A 21,947-nucleotide genomic window follows, 5' to 3' on the forward strand; every position below is an offset into this window, starting at 1 on the left:
TGGATGTAAGGGGGAATCATTGCCCTACATTCATCCATACCTCCACACTTGCAAGATCATAGACATGACACATCGGTGTGAAAAGGGATGTTTATTGCCCATTCAGTGGAGTGTTGCAGCTGTAGCAGTACAGGGCCATGCAAACCTCACCTTGCATTGTTGGCCCATGGAGGGCCAGCCAGAGTCCTTCAGGGAATGACAAGTACATCAGAAGAGGAGGAGTTCAATCCGCAGTCTGATAGCTATGTCATTGGTGACCAGACAGAATATGGCAGTCCATGTCAAGGTCCAAGGTGAGTGTCACAGAGTGCATCGGGGGACAGTGGAAGGTGATGATGCAGCGGGCAGAACCAAGCAGGGACAGGCCATATAGCAGAGATGAATGCTACCGCTTCTTTCTTACCACCAATGCAAATTCATCCGCATCTTCGTCCTCTGCTGTTTCATATGCCTCACATGTGGGTGGTGGTGTTCTGTCCCCAGCACTGTGTGGCAGTGACACCTTAGGGCCGGAGGTGGAATGTCTGCCGCACTGTGTGGCACTGTTATGTGCACTGTGTGGCACTGACACATCAGGGGCCAGAGATGTGGATGGGGTGGTAGCAGCAGCATGCATCAGTGCCAGGCCTTGTGGCAGCAATGCCATGAGGAGGCTCTTTATGGCATTGAGGGACCCAGCTACCTCTTGCTGGTGTGCAGCCATGGCAGCAGCTCTTTCCACCCGCGTCCGCTCCATGTTCTCCATGATCCTCCGCATGTGTCCCAACTCGCTGGAGGCACTCTGACTAGATAGTCGTTCTTGTCGCAGAGTCAGTACTCTAGCGATGTCAGCCATGGTTCGTTGGAGAGCATGTGGCGGACTGTGGGTGTCTGTTAGGGACTGTGAGTAGTCCCTGATGGGACTTAGACACCCACGTATGGCGTCTACTTTGGCTGCTATGCGGTCGAACCCCACCTGCACTGGTTTAGGCAGCTTTGCCTGGCACCCCAACACACGGCGTTGGAAGGCCATGTGTTCGTCGTGGGGGTCCTGGGAGCCAGCTGTGGTGGTGGGTGCTGCCTGCTGTGTGTTCTGTGCAGGGGGGTGGGTTCTCCTCATAGCAGCTGGGCTGCCCTGCTCCTGGAAGTGGGCTGTGGAGGTTCTCTCCGAGCTGTTGAAGGGCATCGGTGTCGAAGGTGTGGTGGTCCTCTTTGTCATCAGAGAAAAGAGGTTCAGACTGCTCTGCAGGAGGTGTTGGATTTCCACCTGCAATGTGAAGGGGAGATGCAGTTTAACATTGTGTTCACGTGTTTGTTGACGCATTGTTCATGTTTACATTCAGACTGCATGACAGTGTACATTGTGACTGTTTGGGGGGAGCTGCCTATTTGATGTGGGACAGTGGACATTCCGACTTCAGCACGGATGTGTGTTTGTACTTGTACATTGTCAACTCACATTTCCCTGCAATGCCAAATGTGATTGGCCAGTTTTTACGCACATGCGGCACTAGTTGTGTCCTCTGTTCTGTTGTGTTGTGGACGTGTTGTGGTTTGTACCACATCGTTGTCAGTGTTGATGTGCTCTGCATGTAATGTGTGTGTGTGCTGCTTTTTGGGGGAGTCGCCCCTGCAGCTCTGATTTGGCTGCCCCTTAACCCTTAACCCTTACATGAGGTGTGCCTCTGGCTTCTGTACTTATGCAGTGCTGGGATGTTGCATAATTGGGTGCATTGGCCTCTTGGTGGGATTTGGGGGTCTGGGACATGGCTTGTCCGCAGATGTGCTATGCTTAATTGTGCATGTGTGCCATTGTGCCCATCTCCCCCCGTTCCCCCTGTCCCTGATCGTTACTCACCCTGTTGCTGTTGTGTCTGGTCATGTTGAGCAGTGTCCGGTCCCCCAACTCCTGCCACCGTATCCCCACTGATTGCAGGCCTGTGGCTGGTTTTCGCGGATTTTTGTATCGCGATTGGCGTCATCGCCGCTTTTTTCGCGTTCGTGTTTTGCATTTTTGCGGCGTCGCGTTGATTTTAATGCATTCATTTGACGTGTTATTGTGGGTCTATCGCAAGGTGCCGCCGGCTTCAGAATACCACGTTTGCGGAGTTATTTTCCCGCTATAGACTGCGATGTGGAGAGTTGCGTTAAGCTAATTTTGCGCTTGGTTATCACACGTTCTTGAGAATATCCCCCTTAGACCGATTTTTTAATGGAGCTCGACAATTAGCCAAATCATTTGGTCAGCTCTCTTGCATCTATAGGGCTGTTTTAGGTTATGCCGTGATGTGGCTGTGCTCAGAAGTAGTACTAATTGTGCCTGTTTAATCCCAAATCACATGCACTACTGCCTAGACCGAAACTCAGAAGCAGATATAGATGGCCTGTGCCGTGCCATTTCTCTCAAGAAATGGCAAGGGAGCACAACCCTTAAAAAATGTAGATGAGAACTGTGGGTGTGCATTTTTTTGGCAACAGCTGTGCAGATGCCCTACGATTTTGTTGTTTAAGTTGCAATATGTTTATGTTTCTTTTTTGGCATTGATTTCTACACTTCAAATATGACATTACCAAGGTGTATTGTTTGGGAACCATCAGTGCTTTGGTGGGGTTTGAATATATATTTCGACAGTGTGACCACTTCAAAAGAAACCAATGACAAACGTTCAACTGCTTATGTTTGCTACAAATTAAGGTACAGTACAATCCTACTTCTCTGTACTTACTAAAGCTACTGAGGGATCCAAATTCAGGATTTTCATTCTGTGCGGCGCTCGCTGGCAATGATAACTCTGGTCATGAATCATCCCATTTTCCTCTGAATCGACAAACGTCTGTGTGGTGTGGGGGTCCAGGTAGATGAACTCATCCTCTGTGCAAGAAATAACAAAAACAATCATTTGATTAAAAAAGTTGGAAACATTTTTAATCCCTTTTTTGTCAATATGGGTTTTATGTTTAATGAAAGTCAGAGTGTAGGGGCTCTTATTGAATTCATGTGTAAGTATCGCAGAGAAAAAGCTGTTTGTGTTGTCACCTCATGGCACCTGAATAATGCCTTGGCCAAATATTACTTTTAAAAACACTTTCCTTCACCCACTTCCAATGAATTTGGTGTACAAGACCTGCTCATCCTGGAAATGGCTGAAGTCCTGATTAGGAGGGGCCCCATAGGAATTATTTAATCCTACTGCGCCTTTCTGCCAGGTAGTCTACTTGTGACTTATGGTTCAGCAGGCCAGAGACATTGCCCCACCACAACAAACCTTAGATGTTTTTTTTTTACCTTGCTTAAATTATGGCTGGAGTTGATTTACCAGGTCCTGTAGAAGGTTGATCCAGGGGTGGTAGCCACCTCTTGGGCAGCATTTTAAGGTGGGGTTACTGCAGATCTGTTTATTTTCACACAGCATTTTCAGTTCATCTCCACTTGAACCAGAATTACTGATTCTCCTGGTAATTCCTTATTTTCTAGGGGACACTTGTAATCACCCAGACATTCCTCATCTCCAGCAGCATTACTGATACCTCTGATATCAGTAACTCAGAGTGTGGGGAAAATCTACGCCTTTCTTTTGGGCCACTCGTAATGAGGGCCTTAGAGGTTGACTGATCGCCATCTTTCCATCTCCTCTACCAAACTATTTTTCCCCTGGTATCCCCCCATTTACACCTTCATTTGTACAGGTGTTTGTTTCTGTGAAGTTTCAACCATTGTATGATACATGGAAAAGAGGTGGAATCTGGTACCCTTGTCTGCAGTTGTTGTTTTGACAAGGGATGTTTGTCTCACAAAACAGGATTACGTCTACTCTGGGCCTCTTGTGTTTCATTGTACAGGAAAACAAAATAGTGCCCCCAACTGTTCTTCTCGATCTTTTGTTTGCTCTAAAGTCCTTTGCCCGGTTTATTGTTGAAGGCGAGGAGTTGCATAGCTATTTTCATACACATTCCATTATTAGACTATTCACAGTTTTTCTCTTTTTCTAACTGCATAGATATGTGATGGATTAAATCAATGCTTTACAAAATGTTGTTCAGAAAAATTATTTTATTAATCCTATAAAATAATAGGCATGATTTGGTTTTCCTCGTAGTGCACCCAAAGATTGAGACATCTTGAAACACTCATAGAGGGGTCCCACATCTGTTTAACCTTGTAAAATCACAGCATGTACATATGTGGTATCTGCATGACATAAATCCAGCCAAAAGGCAGCAGAGAGCTGTACGGGGTCAAAACCAAATAGTGAATTAAGGGTAGCTGGGTTCTGAGAATAGAAAGCATTGCTTGGTGATGTGGTGTGCCTTAAAGAGGTGTGCCTCTGCCTCTTTTTCAAAGTGGACAAGGGTGGAGGTAGTCCTTATGGAAAAGGGGAATGTTGTTCCAGATCCTGGGTAAATAGATGTGAAGGCCACAGAGCCAAGCTGTCCACTTAAGATGTCTGAATGTAGGATGCTGGAGAGACCCTTCTATGTTAAGAATTCATCTCTGATTTTCTTGGAATTAGCAAACATTATTTTGTTCTTTGCTTTGAAAATATTTCTCCATATGGGAAAAGCCCTTTCATTAGACCGCCATCAATTTTGGTGGTTATCTCTTTCATTTCGAACACTGAAAACACATTCACCCCCGACCGCGACAAGAGCAAAAATATGACCACATCAGTAAAATGTTTGTGAATACCCACATGGTTTGGACAGTGAGTATATGGGTGCTTACACTTAGAATCAAAAATAGTTTTGTGATTTTGGAGACTCTAAATCCACACATGGAAGGAAAAATAGGAAGGCTGGAACCCGGCCAGAAATAATGAGGGGTAAGAATGGTCATTTTCATTACTCAGAGACCTGGTCTTCCTTGTCACAGCCCCAATAATATTAGGTATTTTGTCAGTGAGCTTTAATTCTCCTATCCAAGTAAAAAGAAAAATATAGACCCTTTCTCTGTCCTCTAGCTAGGCTCCAACCCTCCCTTAAAAACATTAACATACAGTCTTCATGTACTATTGAAGTCTTAGAAACCTACTTCCCTTGTGGCAGGAGGGTGAGTGCTAGGACTGGGAACTGGAGTAATAAACATTACTGAGCTATTGTCTCCTTGTTTTTCTTTCTCATTTGAATTTCAACAATATTAATATGTCCCTTAGCAAATATGGTGACCACAGATGCCTGAAAAGTATGACAAACCAGACAAAGGAAATACTTCAACTCGTGCAAAGTATTAATAAGGAAACAAATTATCAACAATTTACTCACAAGGATCCATGCTTGGCAGATTTAAATACCAAAATCAGATGACAAATCATCACCAGCCTGTAATCTATGGGTTATAAATGTGCGAGAGGAAGACCAGGTGGCAGCGCTGCATGAGTCCATCAGGAAGGCTCCTTTAAAGGCTGTCCAAAAGGGGGCTTCCACCCCTGGTAGCTCAGCCTTGAGCAGGACTTGGTAAATCAACCCCAGCCATACCATAAGCATGGGCAATGTCTCCGGCCTGTGAACCACAAGTCATAAACAGAGACACTACCTTGCAGAAAGGAATGGTAGGATTTGAATAAATGGTGAGGGCTCATTGTCTGAGGAAGGAGAAGGAAAAAACACTGGTAGCTCCAAATCCTGTGTTCAATGGAAACTGGAAGGAATATTAGGAAGAAAGAATAATCTGCTCTAAGGACAATATTGTCTAGAAAAAACGGGTCTGAACAAAGTAGAGCACCAAACTCTCCAACACCTCGTCATGAAAAAATGGCTATTAGAAACAAAACTTTAGCAAAAGTAATTTTAAATCAGCAGTATCTAGCAGTTCAAAAGGTGTTACCTGAAGAATCTAAAACACCAAAGGAAGGCCCCAAGGCGACACCAGAAAATGAACCATAGGAAACTATTCCAAATGGAAAAGAAACCAACTCAAAGATTGGAAGCATGTCTAAACCCCCAAAACCTTGAATCGCAGTCCACTGTCAACTTAAAATGGAAACAGGCAAAAGAATGAGGAATCCATCTCAAAGGAAATCCAACACTTTAGTTGGCTCACGGGATGCAGCCGACTTCTTGTCTTGCAGTGGACTTCTTGCTAAACACCACCCATCACTATTACGCCAATGATAACACAAGAATAAGCCTTAAGAGTTGCAGCTCGGTATGACTGCAGGAGAAATAGAAGGACGCCAATGGAAGACCCCTGGCCCTCAAACCTAACATTTAAAGCTCCAGTCCCCACTGTGGAGCCTCAGTAGATATGACCATGGAAGCAGCGGCCTCAGAGAGTAGGTGGGAATGTTGAACATATCCAATGAGGTTGGGATAACAGATGCAGAAGCAGCAAAGGCTGAGGATAATGAGGCTAGCAAGCAACTTTTTCAACACTACCTCACGGTCATTCTGAATCTCCAAAGAATCTTAGGTAACAACAGGAATGGGGCAAAAGCATACAGCAGACCTCTGGCAATAGAAGGCCATGCGTTTGGAGATGAAATTACAATGCAGAAGTTGTGGAAAAGTGTGTCCTTCTCTGATATAAACTGATACAACCAAGGATGCCCAAACTGTCAAACTGACTCCTCAAACAAACCTGAATATAGAGAAAGAGATACCAAGGAAGTAAAATCTTGGTCAATTTATCCATAGGCCCACTTTCACTTCATGGAAAATAGGCAGCTGTCAGAAAAAGCAAAGCAGACTGGCTTCTACCCAGATACAGATCTCCGGATCATTGCCACAAAAGGCGTGGTATCGGCAACCAGCAGCGGTGGGCCGGAAGGGGAGACTCCTTTTGTCAGCCTGAGAGTGCTGCGGCGCTACCTACTGGGACACAGCGGTCGCTGAGTTGTGAAGATAAGGTGAGGCGGGGTGGCCGCGCCCGGACCTGGGCTCCCCTTGAATTCCCAGGGGGCCCTGAGAACACATTGGGAGCCATTGCTGCAGCTTTGTTGCTGTTGTACTCCGGAGTAGCCCTCCTTGCCTGCTGCTGCATAATCTGCTGTTTCTGGAGGCCCTCCTCTGGGACATTGCCGTCTCCTTGGCCCCTGGATACGGGGTGCTGGATATTCCCAGTGCCCGCTGCGGTGGGAGAGGGCGGCGGAAAGACTCCCCAAGCGGCCTTTGACACAGCCTACTGAAGGGGATCGGGGAGGCGTGCGGGCGGGCCTGGCCGACCCGAGTGGGGCACCTCCTGTGGCAAAGGATGGAACCCAGATAGATGGTCCTGACTGGCATTGAGACTCTATAAACAAGCATTTGCAATGCAGTAGGACTCGCATTTACGCAAGACCTATTGCCTTGCAAACGTGAGTGCGGGCAGGCGGGCGAGAAGGCACAGACTGCGGGAGGGGGGAGAAGGCACGGGAAGAAAATAGTGCTAACAATCTGAATAACACATACCATGCAACACTCAAAGTAAAGGGGCCAGTAGCCTTGGAAGGATAAAAATGACGACATTGCCATCATAAGGAGGGATTAACAAGCCTATAAACCAATCGGAAGGCAGCATTTAGGAACGACAAAGACACACAAGCCAATGAAAAAGATGGGCGGGGGAGTGGGCGTGGCTTCTCTCCCCTACTTTATAACCACAGATCAACCCGAGAGGAGAGCTTGCGGGCTAGCTTAGGGCTTGACCTAAAAACGACTGACATTGGCTACTTATGTCCTAACGTGCAAATCATAACTCCCCCATTGCACTGCTCATGACATAACAAATGCCATCATATGTAAAATCACTGTTGACATCACTTTTCAATGAGCGACAGGGGTTGGCCACACCCAACACCTGTGCTCTCAGCCACTGCTGTCCATGGCCTTTAGCAGTGCGCAGCAGGAGTTGGGCCCGGGGACTGGCCAACCCACTGAGCAGCCAACCGCAGCTGCACATGGTCTTTTGCCGTGTGCAGTGGGAATGACCACATTGCTTGGCTTGTGGCTAGGCCTCGCAACCAACCCACTGTGTTTCTAACACCCTGGTGAAAGGCCATGTGCAGTAGAATTTGCCACAAGACCTGGCCTCTGACCCAGCTCTGTGGCTAACGTCGCTGTTAGCAGCCTTTGCACGTAACCTACCATTTGGCCATCGACAGCTGCACACGGTCTTTGACTGAGTGCAACAGTGGTTGTCCACAGGGCCAGGCCCTGCAACCAATCTACTGTGTGTGCAGTGTTAAGCTTTGTGCTGCTAGGGATGGCAGCAACCAGTGCTGTGTTAGACCCCTTTTCACCCTAACCAGCTGTGTACATCCTTTGGCCTCAATTGACTTGCAATATGAATTCACAAATCCAATACAAAATGTTTACATTATCTGTGAATCCCACAAGAATTTCTTTTTATTTTTAATATTGAGGGGCGGCAAGATTTGCGTTTCTGGGACATATCACCCACACATTCTCCCTTGCAGATGCCACTATTACCCCTTACATCCAGTATGGAACTTTTATCAGGATGCAAGTTTGGTGCCTGGAACCCTGTCATGGCTGTGGCGATAAATATTTTCAGTTGCGGCCCCAATCAGATTATGGATTTGCGGATCCTGCATAATAAAAAGAGAAAAATGTTCCCTCATCCAACTGGTTAAGTCTGTTTTTCAAAATTAGGACCCTCAAAGTCTCTCAGGGTCCGAAAGTTAATGAGCAAGATGTAGCTGCAGGTCCCCGTCTCCTTTTTGGTAATATCAAACTCGTAAACAGATTAAACCTTTGACAAAAAAAAACACTACTCATAAAAAGGTTCTAGTTGAATGCCCCTAGGAAAAATTCTGTTGCACGTAATCCCAAAATCGCTGTATGGATTCACACCAGTCAACGTTTTTTGTTAAAGGAAAAGAAACTAAAAAAGGGGGTTCAAATGGAATAAAATTAAACCTCGATTTTGAAATCACAATTACTGTTATTTAAAACTTGAACTTTAAAAATCACAATTCTAAAATGAAATTACATTTTTAAATATGTATGTATGATTAAGGTCCAGTTGCCATTGAAAAAGATTTTTGTTTTCTAAATATTCCTCACACTATTTGTAAAATCTGCATGAAATTTGTCAGACAACAGAACATTGCCCTTAATTTGGCAAATCTGCATGAAATATGCAGAAAGGTAGTGGTTTCAGCTCAGTTTTATATTAGGTATTGTGCAGAACTATGAAGGGAGTATAGTTAAAGGATTGGTTGGTCAAAAGAGTAATAGTTCTGTTTTAGGTCCAACACCACTTTGCTACAGCCAAAACTACTGAATAGAATTACACCAAATTTGGCATGAAGATAGAAAAGATCTTATGTTCTGCAGCGCAACAGCACAGCGCCGCATTCTATCTATCACAGCGCAACAGCACAGCATAGGCCCTTTCTGCGGTTTGATGTAAATATTGGAAATATTTGCTTTACAGAACATTGCAGCATGTGCTTTGACAGGTTAATTTTTTTTGATAAACCAATTTTTATTGTTTTCTTGAAGTTAAAACAAGTCACAGTGAAAACTGACAAAAGCCACAATCAGTGGCCAGGATCATCACAGGAGTATTCCTTGCAGCAGCCAACATCACATACAATGGAAACAATATTGCCATCACAACAGTAGGGCTACATTGGGTCAACGCCTGTGGATCCAAACTATTTGTTCCACATTTTGGCATGCTTAGTGGGATGCACTGGCTCCTCCTGCTGGGAACACCAGTCCACCCCGCGTCTCCACTGGGAGATCATTGGGGGCTTGGAGGCCTTACAATGAGCAGCGATGTCACGCTTGGCAACCTGCAGGGACGTCCCCAGTAAGGCCCGGTCAGCACGAGTACCCCCAACACCATCAATCACACCCAGGAGGATCAGTAACGAGGACATTTCTATCTCAACATTTAAAACATCAGAAAGTTCAGAAACCACTGTTCCCCAGTACCGTGTTAAAATGGGACAGGCCCTGGGGGCGCTAGGTGGCGCCGGACCAAGATGGCCGCGCTGTTGTGAGGCTCTGGCTGCCTGACTCGAAGATCCTTCACTTATATGCTTTAAGACCCCTCGCCTGCAGGTGAAACCCAGTTGTAAGCGAACCTCATGAAGAAATGGTGACTCTCTGTTAGTTTGAGGACGCTATGCCCTACCGCCTTGAAGATATCGGCAGAGGACGCTGCCTGGGGTGCTGGTGCCTGTCTGGGCTGGAAGCGAGGAGCGGACGCAGCCGCTACGCGAGTGCCGGCGCGTCCATGCGGTGGTGGGCCTCAGGCCGATAGGGGCGCGGAGCGTTCCCCTTGATCCCCTGCACGGGCCCTGGGGCCGGAGCCTGCCGTATACCATCCTCAACAGGGTGCTCACAGCTCCTCCCGAGTGCGGATGCGGCCGACCCCCCTCCGAGTCGGGCAGTGGCCCGGACCGAGCACCGAGGGACTGCAGCCTTGAGAGTGCGGCGGCTGGAGGGCCGATGCTGCGTGACTCGGCCTGCCTTTAGGATCACGGGAGGCTGCTGAGAAGCAGAGGTGAGGCCACCCCGGTGGCTGGCGGGGCTTGACTGTCGCCAAAGAGCGCGGGGGCTGCTGTCCCCCCCCCTTGCAGAGAAATGGCCCGGAGCTGCTGATGCGTGGAGGGGAGACCGCCCCGCCTGCTGAAGAGCGAAAGACGGCGCCTGGCCTTGCTGGCTACGGGGTGAGTGTCCGGCTTGGCGCCTGGCTGTGGGTCCGGCGGGGGCTGCGCGGTGGATGGTCCGCACCTCGATGGCTAAGAGGAGATACCTGCGCAGGGCATAGGACGAGGACTCGCATGCAGACATTCTGGGCTTTGCATGGAGGAGCTCCTAGACCAGCGCACTGCAAGAAAAAAATCTGCTGTGCTGAGCGCCAGCGGGGCGTGAAGCCGTGACGGAGGCTCGCCATACGGTGCCCAGATACAGACGATAATACCGGGACGGCAGGAGGGGAGAGAGAAGCGTGCTCGATCTGGAGCAGTGCGGTGTCTGGTGGAGCGCGCTGATCCGAAGAGAGACTGAGCGGTGCTTGGTCGCGCAAATACTCGGGAGGTGCGCACAATGGGGAAAGCGGAGGCGGCCAATCCAAACTGCCGTTCGAACAGAAGAAAGCGACCACACGCTCCACCGCCGAAGACCCAGGCGGCCCGGATGCGGCGCTGCAGACTCCTCCTGAAGCCTCCCCTACCGAGGAATTGAAAGGCATGCTCACAGTGATGCAGCAAAGTTTGAATGCCCTCTCAGGGAAAATGGACACCATGAATACCCGCCTTGATTTCTTGGTGTTGAAGGTGGATAAACATGAAGAACAGATTAAAGAAGCTGAGAAACGAATCTCCGATACTGAGGATAACGCTACTAACATGGCAAATGTCGCAAATGGACAAGCTGCTTCAGGTAATCGCGGCCAAGAATGAGGGTCTTGAAGCGCGTAGCCGACGGAACAACATTCGCTTGATAGGGATCCCGGAGTCCACGGCCACGGGACGCATGGAGGATTATGTGGAGCGGCTGCTTACCTCTGCGCTGGGGGCGGACTCCTTCTCAGCGCACCTGATAGTAGAGCGGGCTCATAGGTCGCTGGGCCCGAGACCTCCGGTTGGTGCACCACCGAGACCAATAGTGGCGCGACTGCTTAACTATTGGGACCGTGATGTGGCCTTACGGAAAGCGCGAGACATACAAAAGTTGCAGTTTGAAGGGAATACGTTCTCCATTTACCCGGATTTTACACTGGCTGTCCAGGAGGCGAGAAAGAAATATGTACAGGTGAAGCAGAAACTGCGTAAGGCGAACGTGGAGTATGCTTTACTATACCCCGCCAAGCTGAGGATACGCCATAGGGACCGAACGATTATTTGCACCAACCCACAACAAGCGGAGGACTTTCTCAAGACCCTCAGACGCTCCCCCCCTGCGTACGATGACGCTAGCGGTCGATCGAGGTCTCCATCGCCAGTTAAGGGCCACTGAAACGGACCCATAGTAAGCACCGCTGTTCAAGCCAGAACTTCTCACGCACGGTCGGGGGGCTCATGATGTGCGAAGGGAAAGACTAACCTGGAAGTCTTATACGATAGGGATGACACGTGGGACATTTGCTGGTGGTGGACTCGTCTACTGGACCGCGCAGACAACGCTGGCAGCAGCGAGATCGTGAGGCTGCACACCTGCTGACAGAGGAGTACCTGGGGATGGAATGGATCTATTTTTGATGGGCGCTGGGGAGGGAATATCCCACAGGAGGCGGCTTGAAATGACTCATTGAACATAGGTTCGCTCGAAATGCATTCATTGAGTGGGCTAGAAGGGGCCCATCTAATATGGGTCAGGCACCCTCCACCCTGTCCCTCCTGCACCCCAGCTCCATTGGGGAGGGCAAGGGGAGTCCCGTTGACCGTAGGGACGTGAGGGTTTAAGAGGCACACCAGCGCCCCATTGAGGGTGGTCCCCACTACCTACGGATAGGTAACTTTTTGTCCTTATCTTGATAGATGTTAAGCTTTTGGGTTGGGCACATGCTTTTGTTTGAGGGAAGGGAGGGAGGGCTCTGGAATTCCGGCACAATTGGGGTGCTGATGTGGGCGGGAAGAATGGGAGGGATGGTTCGGGGAGAGCCTCTGGAGAGAGTAGGAATAGACTTCAGTTTGACGAATGCTCGAGGCACTGCACAGCCTCATATCACTGATCGGGGAAAGAGGACACTACACTACACTACAGGACACGCAACGAGATGTTAGCGCACATCGTGCTTGCACTAATTGGCACGCCCTGCATTAGATTGCACGCATGGAGGGGACAGGGCGGGACTCGGTGAGGCTCGGTGAGGCTCCTGTCATGGAATGTCAGGAGGCTGCGGGATCCCAGGAAGCAGAGACAAATTCTCTCGTACCTGGACCGTCATGACATCAGCATAGCAGCGCTACAGGAAACACACACAGACCACAGGAATCCCCCGTCCTTCGGCAGCAGATGGGCATCCCATAGAGTTTTCTCGGCTTACTCCACGTATGCCCGGGGCACAGCAATCCTGGTCAAGAGGGGTACCCCTTTTCGGTTTGGAGGGGCACGAGATGGTAGAGGAGGCAGATTTTGCATGATGTGGGGCTCGCTTAGAGCCCACTTGGTCATCATCATTAGCTACTATGGTCCCAATTTTGATAGCCCAGACACCTTGACTGCACTGTGGGGACAGATACTAGACATTGGCACTACTCATGTGCTGTGGGGGGGACTTCAATACGGTCTGCGACCCTGCCAGGGACCGATCTTCACATTCGCCTCATCACTACACGCGTAGCCAGGGCACACTGCAGGGACTGTTGGGGGACGGAAGGTTAATTGACTTGTGGAGATATAGACACCCGGAGAAACGCGAAGGCACCTTCCACTCTTCGATCCACGAGTCTTGGTCGAGGCTGGACTATTGGCTTGGCTCCCGTGGGGTCTGCCCGTGGGTGCGGAGAGTAGAACACCTGGCCCGCACGCTGTCCGACCATGCCCCAGTGTGCATTGCTCTCACTGTCCCCAGTTTGACTGTCGGCCACAGGCGCTGGAGGCTTGTCCCAGAGGCGCTGCTGGACGAAGTATTTAAAACAGAGGTGGGGAGGCCATAACTGACTTCTTTGAAACAAATAAAGGAACGGTCGAACAGGTTGGGACTCTCTGGGAGGCGTTTAAAGTGACCATCCGGGGGATTTGTATGTCTAAAAGCTTTGGAGTCTTGCGGGACATCCGCCGGCGGCTTCTTCGGCTGGAGGGGGAACTGAAGGCCCTAGAGGAAAATGCCTGGTGAGCCGACTCTGGGGAGGAGAGGGCTAAGTTGAGAGAGACGCTGACCGATTATACGGAGACGGCAGAGCGGGAGACAAGATTCTGAGGGAAATACGCTCAGTCACGGCGCTATGGGGAGGGCGGTAGACCTGGGAGGGCCTTGGCACAGGATATTAGCATGCCTCGGTATGCTAATTACATCCTTGAGGTTGAGGATGAGAAAGGCATCTGTCACAAAGACAGTGCTCAGATATTGCAGACCTTTACTGACTTCTACGCTGAGCTGTACAGATCGAAAGGGACCAATATATCCGACTTCTCGTGTTTTTTTGGGGACATCACGTTGGGATACTTGGTGGACAATCAGAGGGAGTTTCTATGTGCGCCATTTACGAATGATGAACTCAGGGAGGCGGTCCTCCAGCTGCGGTCCGGGAAGGCGCCGGGGCCAGACGGACTCCCGAGCGACTTTTACAAAGTGTACCTAAACCAGCTGTCCCCTGTTCTGCAGGACGTTTATGCTGAGGCGCTTGAGACTCAGGAACTTCCACCCACAATGGGAGAGGCCCTTATCATGTCCATTTTGAAGCCGTGGAAGCAGGTCAACAAATGTGACTCATTCCGGCCCCTGTCCCTTATCAACGTAGATAGTAAAATCCTCACTAAACTGTTGGCTAACCGACTCAACCTGCTAATGGATAAGCTAATCCTACCAGACCAGGCGGGCTTTATCCCCGGACGATCCACTTCCCACAACCTCCGTACTCTCTTCTCGATTATGCAACAGGTGGCCCCGCAGCTGCCGCTGGCGGCTGTCTTCCTGGATGCCACTAAGGCGTTCGACTCGGTTGAGTGGGAGTATTTACATGCAGTGCTCCGTTGTATGGGGTTCCCGGTTGGCTTCTCGGCCTGGCTCAAACTGATTTATCGGACACCGGTGGCCCGAGTGCAAATTAATGGCCATGAGTCTGCGGGTATACCACTATCACGAGGCACTCTGCAAGGGTGCCCGCTGTCGCCGCTGCTATTCGCTTTGGCGATGGAGCCGCTAGCGGCTAAGATTCGTCAACATCACCAGGAGAGCGCCCTGAGATGTCTGCTTCGCCCGGTTCTGATTTCGCTGTATGCGGATGACGTCACCCTATATGTCAAGGACCCGGTGCACAACCTCAATCTGATCCTTAGGGAGTTTGTGCACTTTGGGGGACTCTCTGGAATACAGATTAATTGGTCGAAATCTCAAATTCTTCCTCTGACCCCGGCTGTCGCCCCCTTTGCGGTCGAATACCCGCTGGAGTGGTGCGACGCCGCCGTGAGATACTTGGGCATAAATGTCACCCTCGACAGGGAGGAACTGATTCGTGATAATTACGGCCGGGCGATTGACACGCTCCGCGACAAGATAACGAGGTGGATAGCCATGCCACTATCCATCGCCAACAGGATATCGCTGGTCAAAATGATAGCGCTACCTAAGTTCCTTTACTATTTTCTGAATATCCCCTATCACCCTGGTCGACCCTTCTTTGATACTCTGAGGGGGAGCTTCTGCGACTTGTGTGGGGCGGTGGGCAGCCGCGGATAAAGTGGGAAACGCTGGCTAGTCCGTACGCGATGGGAGGGCTTGAGCTGCCTAATTTCGAACTATATTATATGTGCGTGCAGGCGCATTATGCGTACTACTGGTTTAATGGCCCGAAGTACACTGCTCATCTGGCCACGGAGCATTGGCTGGCGGACCCTGTCCCGATGGAGGGGGCAGTACTGCAACCAACGTCGCGTTGCAAGCGCGTCCCCACAACGGTGGACTGCAGGGTGCGTGCTTGGAGATGGATTGTACACAAAGTGAGGGCCCCAATGATCTACTCCCCCCGCTTGCCGTGGTATTTTCAAAAAATTCACAAGCAACGAGGAATCCACACATGGGGTGACCTATATAGAAACGGAAAATTTGCTACGCTGCAGCAGCTGTGTGGCGATTCTCCGCCGACGGGGATGGAAACATTCCTCTATGCCCGTCTCCGGGAAGGAATACGGGCGTGCACCCCGGGATATCCGCAAGAACCGCAAGTGCTTCCGCAGATGCACACGCTCCTGATGGCAAAAACTCTGTCTCATTTGGTTTCCGTCCTCTATAGGTCCCTGTACGCAGAGAGTGGCACACCGCAGTGCGCAGCCCGAGCTAAATGGTCGCACGAACTGGGGCAGGAGCTTTCAGACCGAGAGTGGCACTATTGCTGTACACAGAAGGAGAAGGTGGCTGCTAGCTACAGGTTGCGTACTATGCACTACAAATATTTGCAACGCTACTATTACACGCCCGCCCGCCTGCATAGATACAGACTGAGGGGGGATGCCAGATGCGATAGATGTCGGGCTGACGAGGCGGACTTGCTTCACCTAGCTTGGAGCTGTCCGGCCCTCCAGGAATATTGGGAACGGATATTCGAAGCGGTCGGGAAGATGTTGGACATTACGCTTCCGCTCTCCCCACTGAGGGGCGTACTGGGGTACACTGAGGGGCTCCCGATGGTGCAAAGGAGATTAGTCCTCCTTGCTAAATGGAAAGTGGCCTGTAGATGGGGCAGAGGGAGGGCACCTAAGTTTAAGGACTGGCTAGAGACGATGATTTGCTGGCAAGAGCAGCTTGCCCTGTACTCTGACCTCCTCCCGTCGACCTCTCGACCCCGAGACATATGGGGTCCTCTGAAAGCGTACCTACTACTTACTCCGCAGGCGTCTGATGCGGCGCCTCCGGCCTCCTCCCCCAACTAGTGTGCTTAGGAACTTGGGGGGCGCGGACTCGGGATGGGGTTGCAGACAGTGGCCTTCGACGCATTGCGGCGTTAGATATCGATGGCGGCTGGCTGGGAATTAAGTGATCTGGGGGCCGGCACACGGCCTGCCGGGGACTGTGGGGGCTTGTCCCATTGCAAGGGCTGCGCACTCTAGAATGAGTCCTGCTGGGCTGATGGCTCTCTGAGCAAGGTTTTAAGGTGCCTTTATAGACCACTCTCACCATGGGGCTAGTTGCTTGGGGTTTTTATTAACTGTTATTTCATACTGTTAGGGACTGGGATCCCTGGTTCTACCCCCGGGGGGGGGGGGGGGGGGGGGGGAATCCAAAAAAAACCCCAAAAAACGACCATAACCTGTTTCTGTTTCTGGACGCGGCCTGCCCTTTTGGGTTGTTGGCGATTCGCTGTGTACACTTCTACCCTTTCCTTACCATCATATGCTGCCGGCCAAGTATGGTTGTAGGCATTCTGCTGTGTATGAACATCATGTGCTAAATAAAGGTTTTTTGGGAAGAGAAAAAAAAAATGGGACAGGCCCATGTCATGTGAAAGAAATCAGCTGAGACCTGTGAGCAGCAAAAACATGCTGGGATGGCAAGGAGTCCTGCTTTGAACAGCTCAACGGGGGATGTAATGTAATGGCAATGTAAGTCGTGTGTCTTCACTAGTCAGAGCCTTAAGGATATGGTCAGAACTCTAGGGTCCCTCAGCGCGTCCTGCCAATCTTTGTCCTCCAAAGGTCCTAGCCAACCCTCCCAGCAGGCTCTAAGAACTGGTAGTGTCTCTGGGGCGTTAATGATCAGAGTACAGTACATTTTGGACACTCCTCCTTTATCCAATGCTACCATCATGATCTTAGCCTCAACCAGGCTAAACTCCGGAATCGATGTGTCATGGGGAACATGTACCTGTAGTGCGTGCCGCAATTGCAGATATTTGTGAAACTGGAAAGGAGGACAAGTGGGTGCCCTTCCAAACATCCCCCAGTAGTGATATGCTGATGACGTCCTACTGACTAAACCCTTCCTGTGCTGCTACCTCGCCCAAGGGGGTCTGTTGATTGAGCCTTGACTACCATCCAGTGTGTTGAAGTATAGCGCTCCATCCAATAAACACCAACCGGGTCACCTCTGGAAGTACTTTGGGGCCCTTGTCACCGTAAAGCATTGCCATATTGCGGGAAAACCCGGTGTGGAGAGTTCCAGTCTCTAGGCGGGATCAGACCACCCGCCGTTAAGCCAGTCGTTGATAACCAGGAGGAATGATGCCAGATAATACAGGAACAAATTGGTCATGCCCAAGCCGCCGTCAAAAGGTGCACGCTGACAGGTCGCAACCCGAAGCAAGGGCATGAATTATGCCATAAAATGTGACGGCCACTGAATCAATTTCCCTAAACCAATGTTTGGAAATCCTTTGTGGGAAATTTTGCAAGAGGTAAAGAAATCATGGCAGTGTCATCATCTTATATAATCCTATCCTCCCCATGACATTAAACAGGAGCATTTGCCATTTCTTAAGGTCCTCTTTGACCTTACGGGTGAGGGGTATGACATTGAGGGAACACGTCAGCACTGGATTCAGGGCCACCCGAATGCCTAGGTAGCAAAAACTGATGGGCAAACAAGGATAGTGATCTGCCAGTCTACACAGCCCCGTGCGGGAGCCAGTGGGACCAGCACTGACTTGTCAGAGTTGACGGTTTGTCCTGAGGCCTCCGCAAAGAGTCTAAGGAGCTGCAGGCAGTGAGGGCTGCTACTGGCCAGATCTACGAGCTATAGAAGAACATTGTCCGCATACAATGAAATGCGGTCTTTGTGCCCTGTGGGCAACTTCCATCCTCTTATTTGTGATTCACATCTCATAAGCCGCGCTAGAGGTTTGATGGCTAAACAGGAGTGGGACAACCCTGCCAGGTTCCTCGCCTTATGGGGAATTAGTTGGAAACCGTTCCCTTAATTTGAAAACAAGCAGTCGGATTGGAGTACAAAACGCCGACAAGGCCATGGAATCTGGGTCCGAACCCCACCCGCTCTAGTACCTGGGCCAGGTAACTCCAAACTATGGTGTTGAACGCTTTTTCAAAGTTTATTAGGAGTAGCACAAGTTGCGGTGACAGGAGATGACAAGAGCTGGTGCCACATGGAGGCATCTCAAGCAATATCTCGTACTCCTAGCCGGCATAAAGTTGCATTAGTCTGGGTAAATTAAGGACCAGAGAACACGGCACGTGCGTGAAGGCAAGATGGTTGAGAAAATCTTACTATCTTCATTAACAACGCATATGGGACAATAAGCAGCCCAAGAGACCGATGGGGGAGCGTCTTTGGTATAACTACAATTGCGGCTTGGTCAAGGTCCTGAGGGAAGGAGCCGACTTGTGGCGCTTCCTTATAGTGGTTTAATAAATGGGGAGTGATATCTCTATATTTGACGTAAAATTCTGCAGGGTAGCCATCGGGAGAGGTGTTTTACCAGACGTCATCGCAGAGATGGCCTCGCCGCTCTCCTCAGCTGTAATAGGTTCTTCCGGTTCCCATTGCTCGATTATAGCAAGGTGGGGAAGTGGCATCTAGTCAATAAGAGGGGTTGGCAGTTCGAGCGCCGAGCGCAGGTTGCCTCATAAAGCGATGAGTAGTAATCTCTCGAAAGCTTGGGCGATAGTGGGGGAGGCACAATGGGAATGCCCTTCATGGACAATTATCTTAGTTATGACCCTACTGGCCTGGGGCCAGGATGCCATCCAATATAGTTGTTTCCTGTTTTTGTCACCCCATCTGTAGATCCATGCCATGGAGGCACGCCAGATCGGTTTTGCTACTTCAAGGGGAGGAGACTGATCTTCTCATGAATCAGTGTTATGTGTCTGGTGATGACGCTGTGTGTGGCTGAGGAAAGCTGTGTTTCAAGGGGAAGGGCGCAGGCTTCTTGTTGTGTGACACGTTGGTGCATGCTTTTTCTGCCTTTCTGTTCTCTTGGCGTATCCCATGATGGTAGCTCTGCACACCGCCCATAGGGTACCAGCTGACTGCACCGACCCGGTGTTAGAAGTATTGCATGATTTCTTGTCCTACTTCACGGGTATACATCTGATCTTGAAGATGCGAAGCATTAAGTTACCACATAGGGTGCCTGGCTGTTCACGAATCGCCAACCTGAAGAAGAATCAGGGCATGGTCTGAAATCCTACGTGGGAGAATCTGTAAGAGAGGCACGAAGAAAACATCTGTGACTGACATAAGGAGCATGTCCATGCGGGCATGTGTATGATGGGAAGCAGATGTGTGCATGTACTGTCGCTGTCTGTGGTGCCAGAGTCTCCATACGTCACAGAGACCAAGGGCAGTGACCCATTTGTGGCCTGGCCCGGTTACAGCGAATGTTGGAAGAGAAGCCGGTGGAGTCCACGGAAGGGTCAAGGGACACTTTAGTCACTCTGCATGAGAGTAAAACCTGGAGGAAGTTGTGCCACTACATCAAAGAGAGTATTCAGGAAGGACTCTAAGGCAGTGGGAGGTGTGTAAACGCACAGAAGGTTTAGCAGATGGCCTTCTACCAGGCCTGCTAGGGTAATATACCGACCCTGAGGATCAGTCCAGGTCTGGGCCATCACCATGGGGAAGACGCGGCACAAGAGAATCACCACCCATTGGGATCCCCTGGGAAACCCGGCATGATAAACTCTATTGTAACCCTGACAAGCAAGAATTGGGCACCTAGTGTCCATCAGGTGGATCGCTTGCAGCATCAAGATGGAAGGCAGGGAACTGTGGGTGTAGCGCAACACTGCAAAACGCTTGACCCGGTCCAGGAGACCATTAACATTCCAGGACATAACACTGTAAGCAGTCACGGTGTGGCGGGAGGTGGCAGTGTGCGCAGACATAAAAAGTCGCAAGGCTGCAAATTGACAGGTTCATTTTATGTATTAACTTCCCAAAATGTAATGATCCCTGATGAAAAGGTGAAATATCTTAAAAAACAAAACAAATCTGATTAAATGAGGGAGCTTTTATTCTGCAGCCATTGTAGGATTTAGAGACCATGGCCGGATCCACAGTTCCGAGCAATCGGATTAGCTGACCGCGACTGAAATGTTTTGTTACGACTCCACATAAGCCATAAAATGGATCGAAGAATATTCATGGATCTTCTGCTGAGGAAGCACACAAAATGGCAAAATAATTGTTCATCATGGTATCAGTGTATCTGCTCAAAAGAGCAGAAAACAAAAAATAATGTAATAGGGAAGAAATAGCAGGCCAGGAGAACAATCCTAAACCCGAGAAAGGATGTACAGGGGAAAGGAGAGTGTTAAGAAAACCAAGAGCGTATTTTTTGTTTAAAAAAAGAGGGGGTTATTTATATTTTAATCAATTTCCCAAGCCACTGGACGCCTATACACCAAAATTCCCTACTCCTGGAATTAAACATTACCAGGGGTACCAGCAACTGCAAGAGCAGGGAAAATCTGGCCTCTTACTAAGTGGTACCTTAGGGCCCATTAGGGAATGAGGAACTGCTGGGAAACCAACCCCCCTGGTAATTCCTCTTTTTGGTCTGCAGAAGAAAACTCCAGCTGAAAGTAAACATCTCATTATTTCTATGGGGGATGGTAATTGCGGTTACCAGCCACATCTGAATTTAGTGGCCATTCGCAGTGAGGGCTTCTAGGGTTTACTGTAGACCTTGCAGAATTATGGGGAATACGTGGTTGAAAGAAAATCCGCACTACACATGGTTAGAACACCTCTGACCTTTGTATATGGTTATCTTTTGATACAGAGGAAAAGGCAGTAAATATACATATATACTTTTTAATAACCTACGATTCTAAGTGGCTTGATTTATGTTATTTCTAGAGCCACACAAAAAAAATCTGAGGACCTACCTGATTGGATGTGAGTGGCTGATTTTTCTGCCTTCTGGTCGTCATGGATACGAAGTTTGTAACACAACCCCAGATCAACGTTCCAGAAAAAAAAATCGAGAGGCACTGTGGAGCAAATCGACACACGTACGTCTCTATGGGTAACAAAGCAAACTTCAGAGGGCAGGAAAAATTCCTAACTGCCTCAAGAAAAGTCACTTTAAATGTGATGTGCTGCAATCTGAATTACATTTGAATCTGGTGCTTTGTCACACTGGAGTAGAGGATTTGAAGTGGGTTCTAGAGATGCAGCATAATATTATTTGTACACTTCAATTGCTGTTACAACAATGAAAACCAATGCGCTGTCGGGTATCCACAAATCCGAAAAACATTTTTTTTTTTAAACTACAAAACAAAATCCCAGAAAAAAACATAGTGTTTAATCCATATTAAAAAAAGACCACGTAGCCAAACAAGGTTAACCTCGCGAATCAACTCATTACACATCCACTGTGAAACTTCTTCAACATTGCGAAAATCTTAAATTAATGGTGTAGTTAAGTATAACTAACCAATAGCAGTGCTCT

At 49.3% G+C, this 21,947-nt stretch overlaps 2 protein-coding genes across 2 annotated transcripts in view; one reads left to right on the plus strand and one right to left on the minus strand.

Moving 5' to 3' along the window:
* LOC146866707 (fish-egg lectin-like) overlaps positions 1–21,947 on the plus strand; it is a 253,426-nt gene that overhangs the window by 188,935 nt on the left and 42,544 nt on the right. The gene's annotated exons all lie outside the window — the stretch shown is intronic.
* On the minus strand, positions 103–21,456 carry LOC146866708 (uncharacterized). Its single transcript, XM_085600612.1, has 3 exons — positions 21,379–21,456; positions 2,706–2,851; positions 103–1,246 (listed from the first exon to the last, which is right to left on the minus strand). Exons 2-3 carry the CDS (start codon positions 2,784–2,786, stop codon positions 386–388), a joined length of 942 nt encoding a protein of 313 aa, XP_085456738.1. The 5' UTR covers positions 2,787–2,851; positions 21,379–21,456; the 3' UTR covers positions 103–385.

Source organism: Triturus cristatus, chromosome 1_2 (genome assembly GCF_964204655.1).
Source record: "Triturus cristatus chromosome 1_2, aTriCri1.1, whole genome shotgun sequence".
NCBI lineage: Eukaryota > Metazoa > Chordata > Amphibia > Caudata > Salamandridae > Triturus > Triturus cristatus.

What these genes read in the sequence shown, in the direction of transcription:
- LOC146866708 (XM_085600612.1), bottom strand. Translation starts at nt 2,786, where the DNA reads ATGATTCATGACCAGAGTTATCATTGCCAGCGAGCGCCGCACAGAATG. An exon ending in TGGATCCCTCAGTAGCTTTA is followed by an intron (nt 1,247 to 2,705) that starts GTAAGTACAGAG and finishes TTCACATTGCAG; the next exon opens with GTGGAAATCCAACACCTCCT.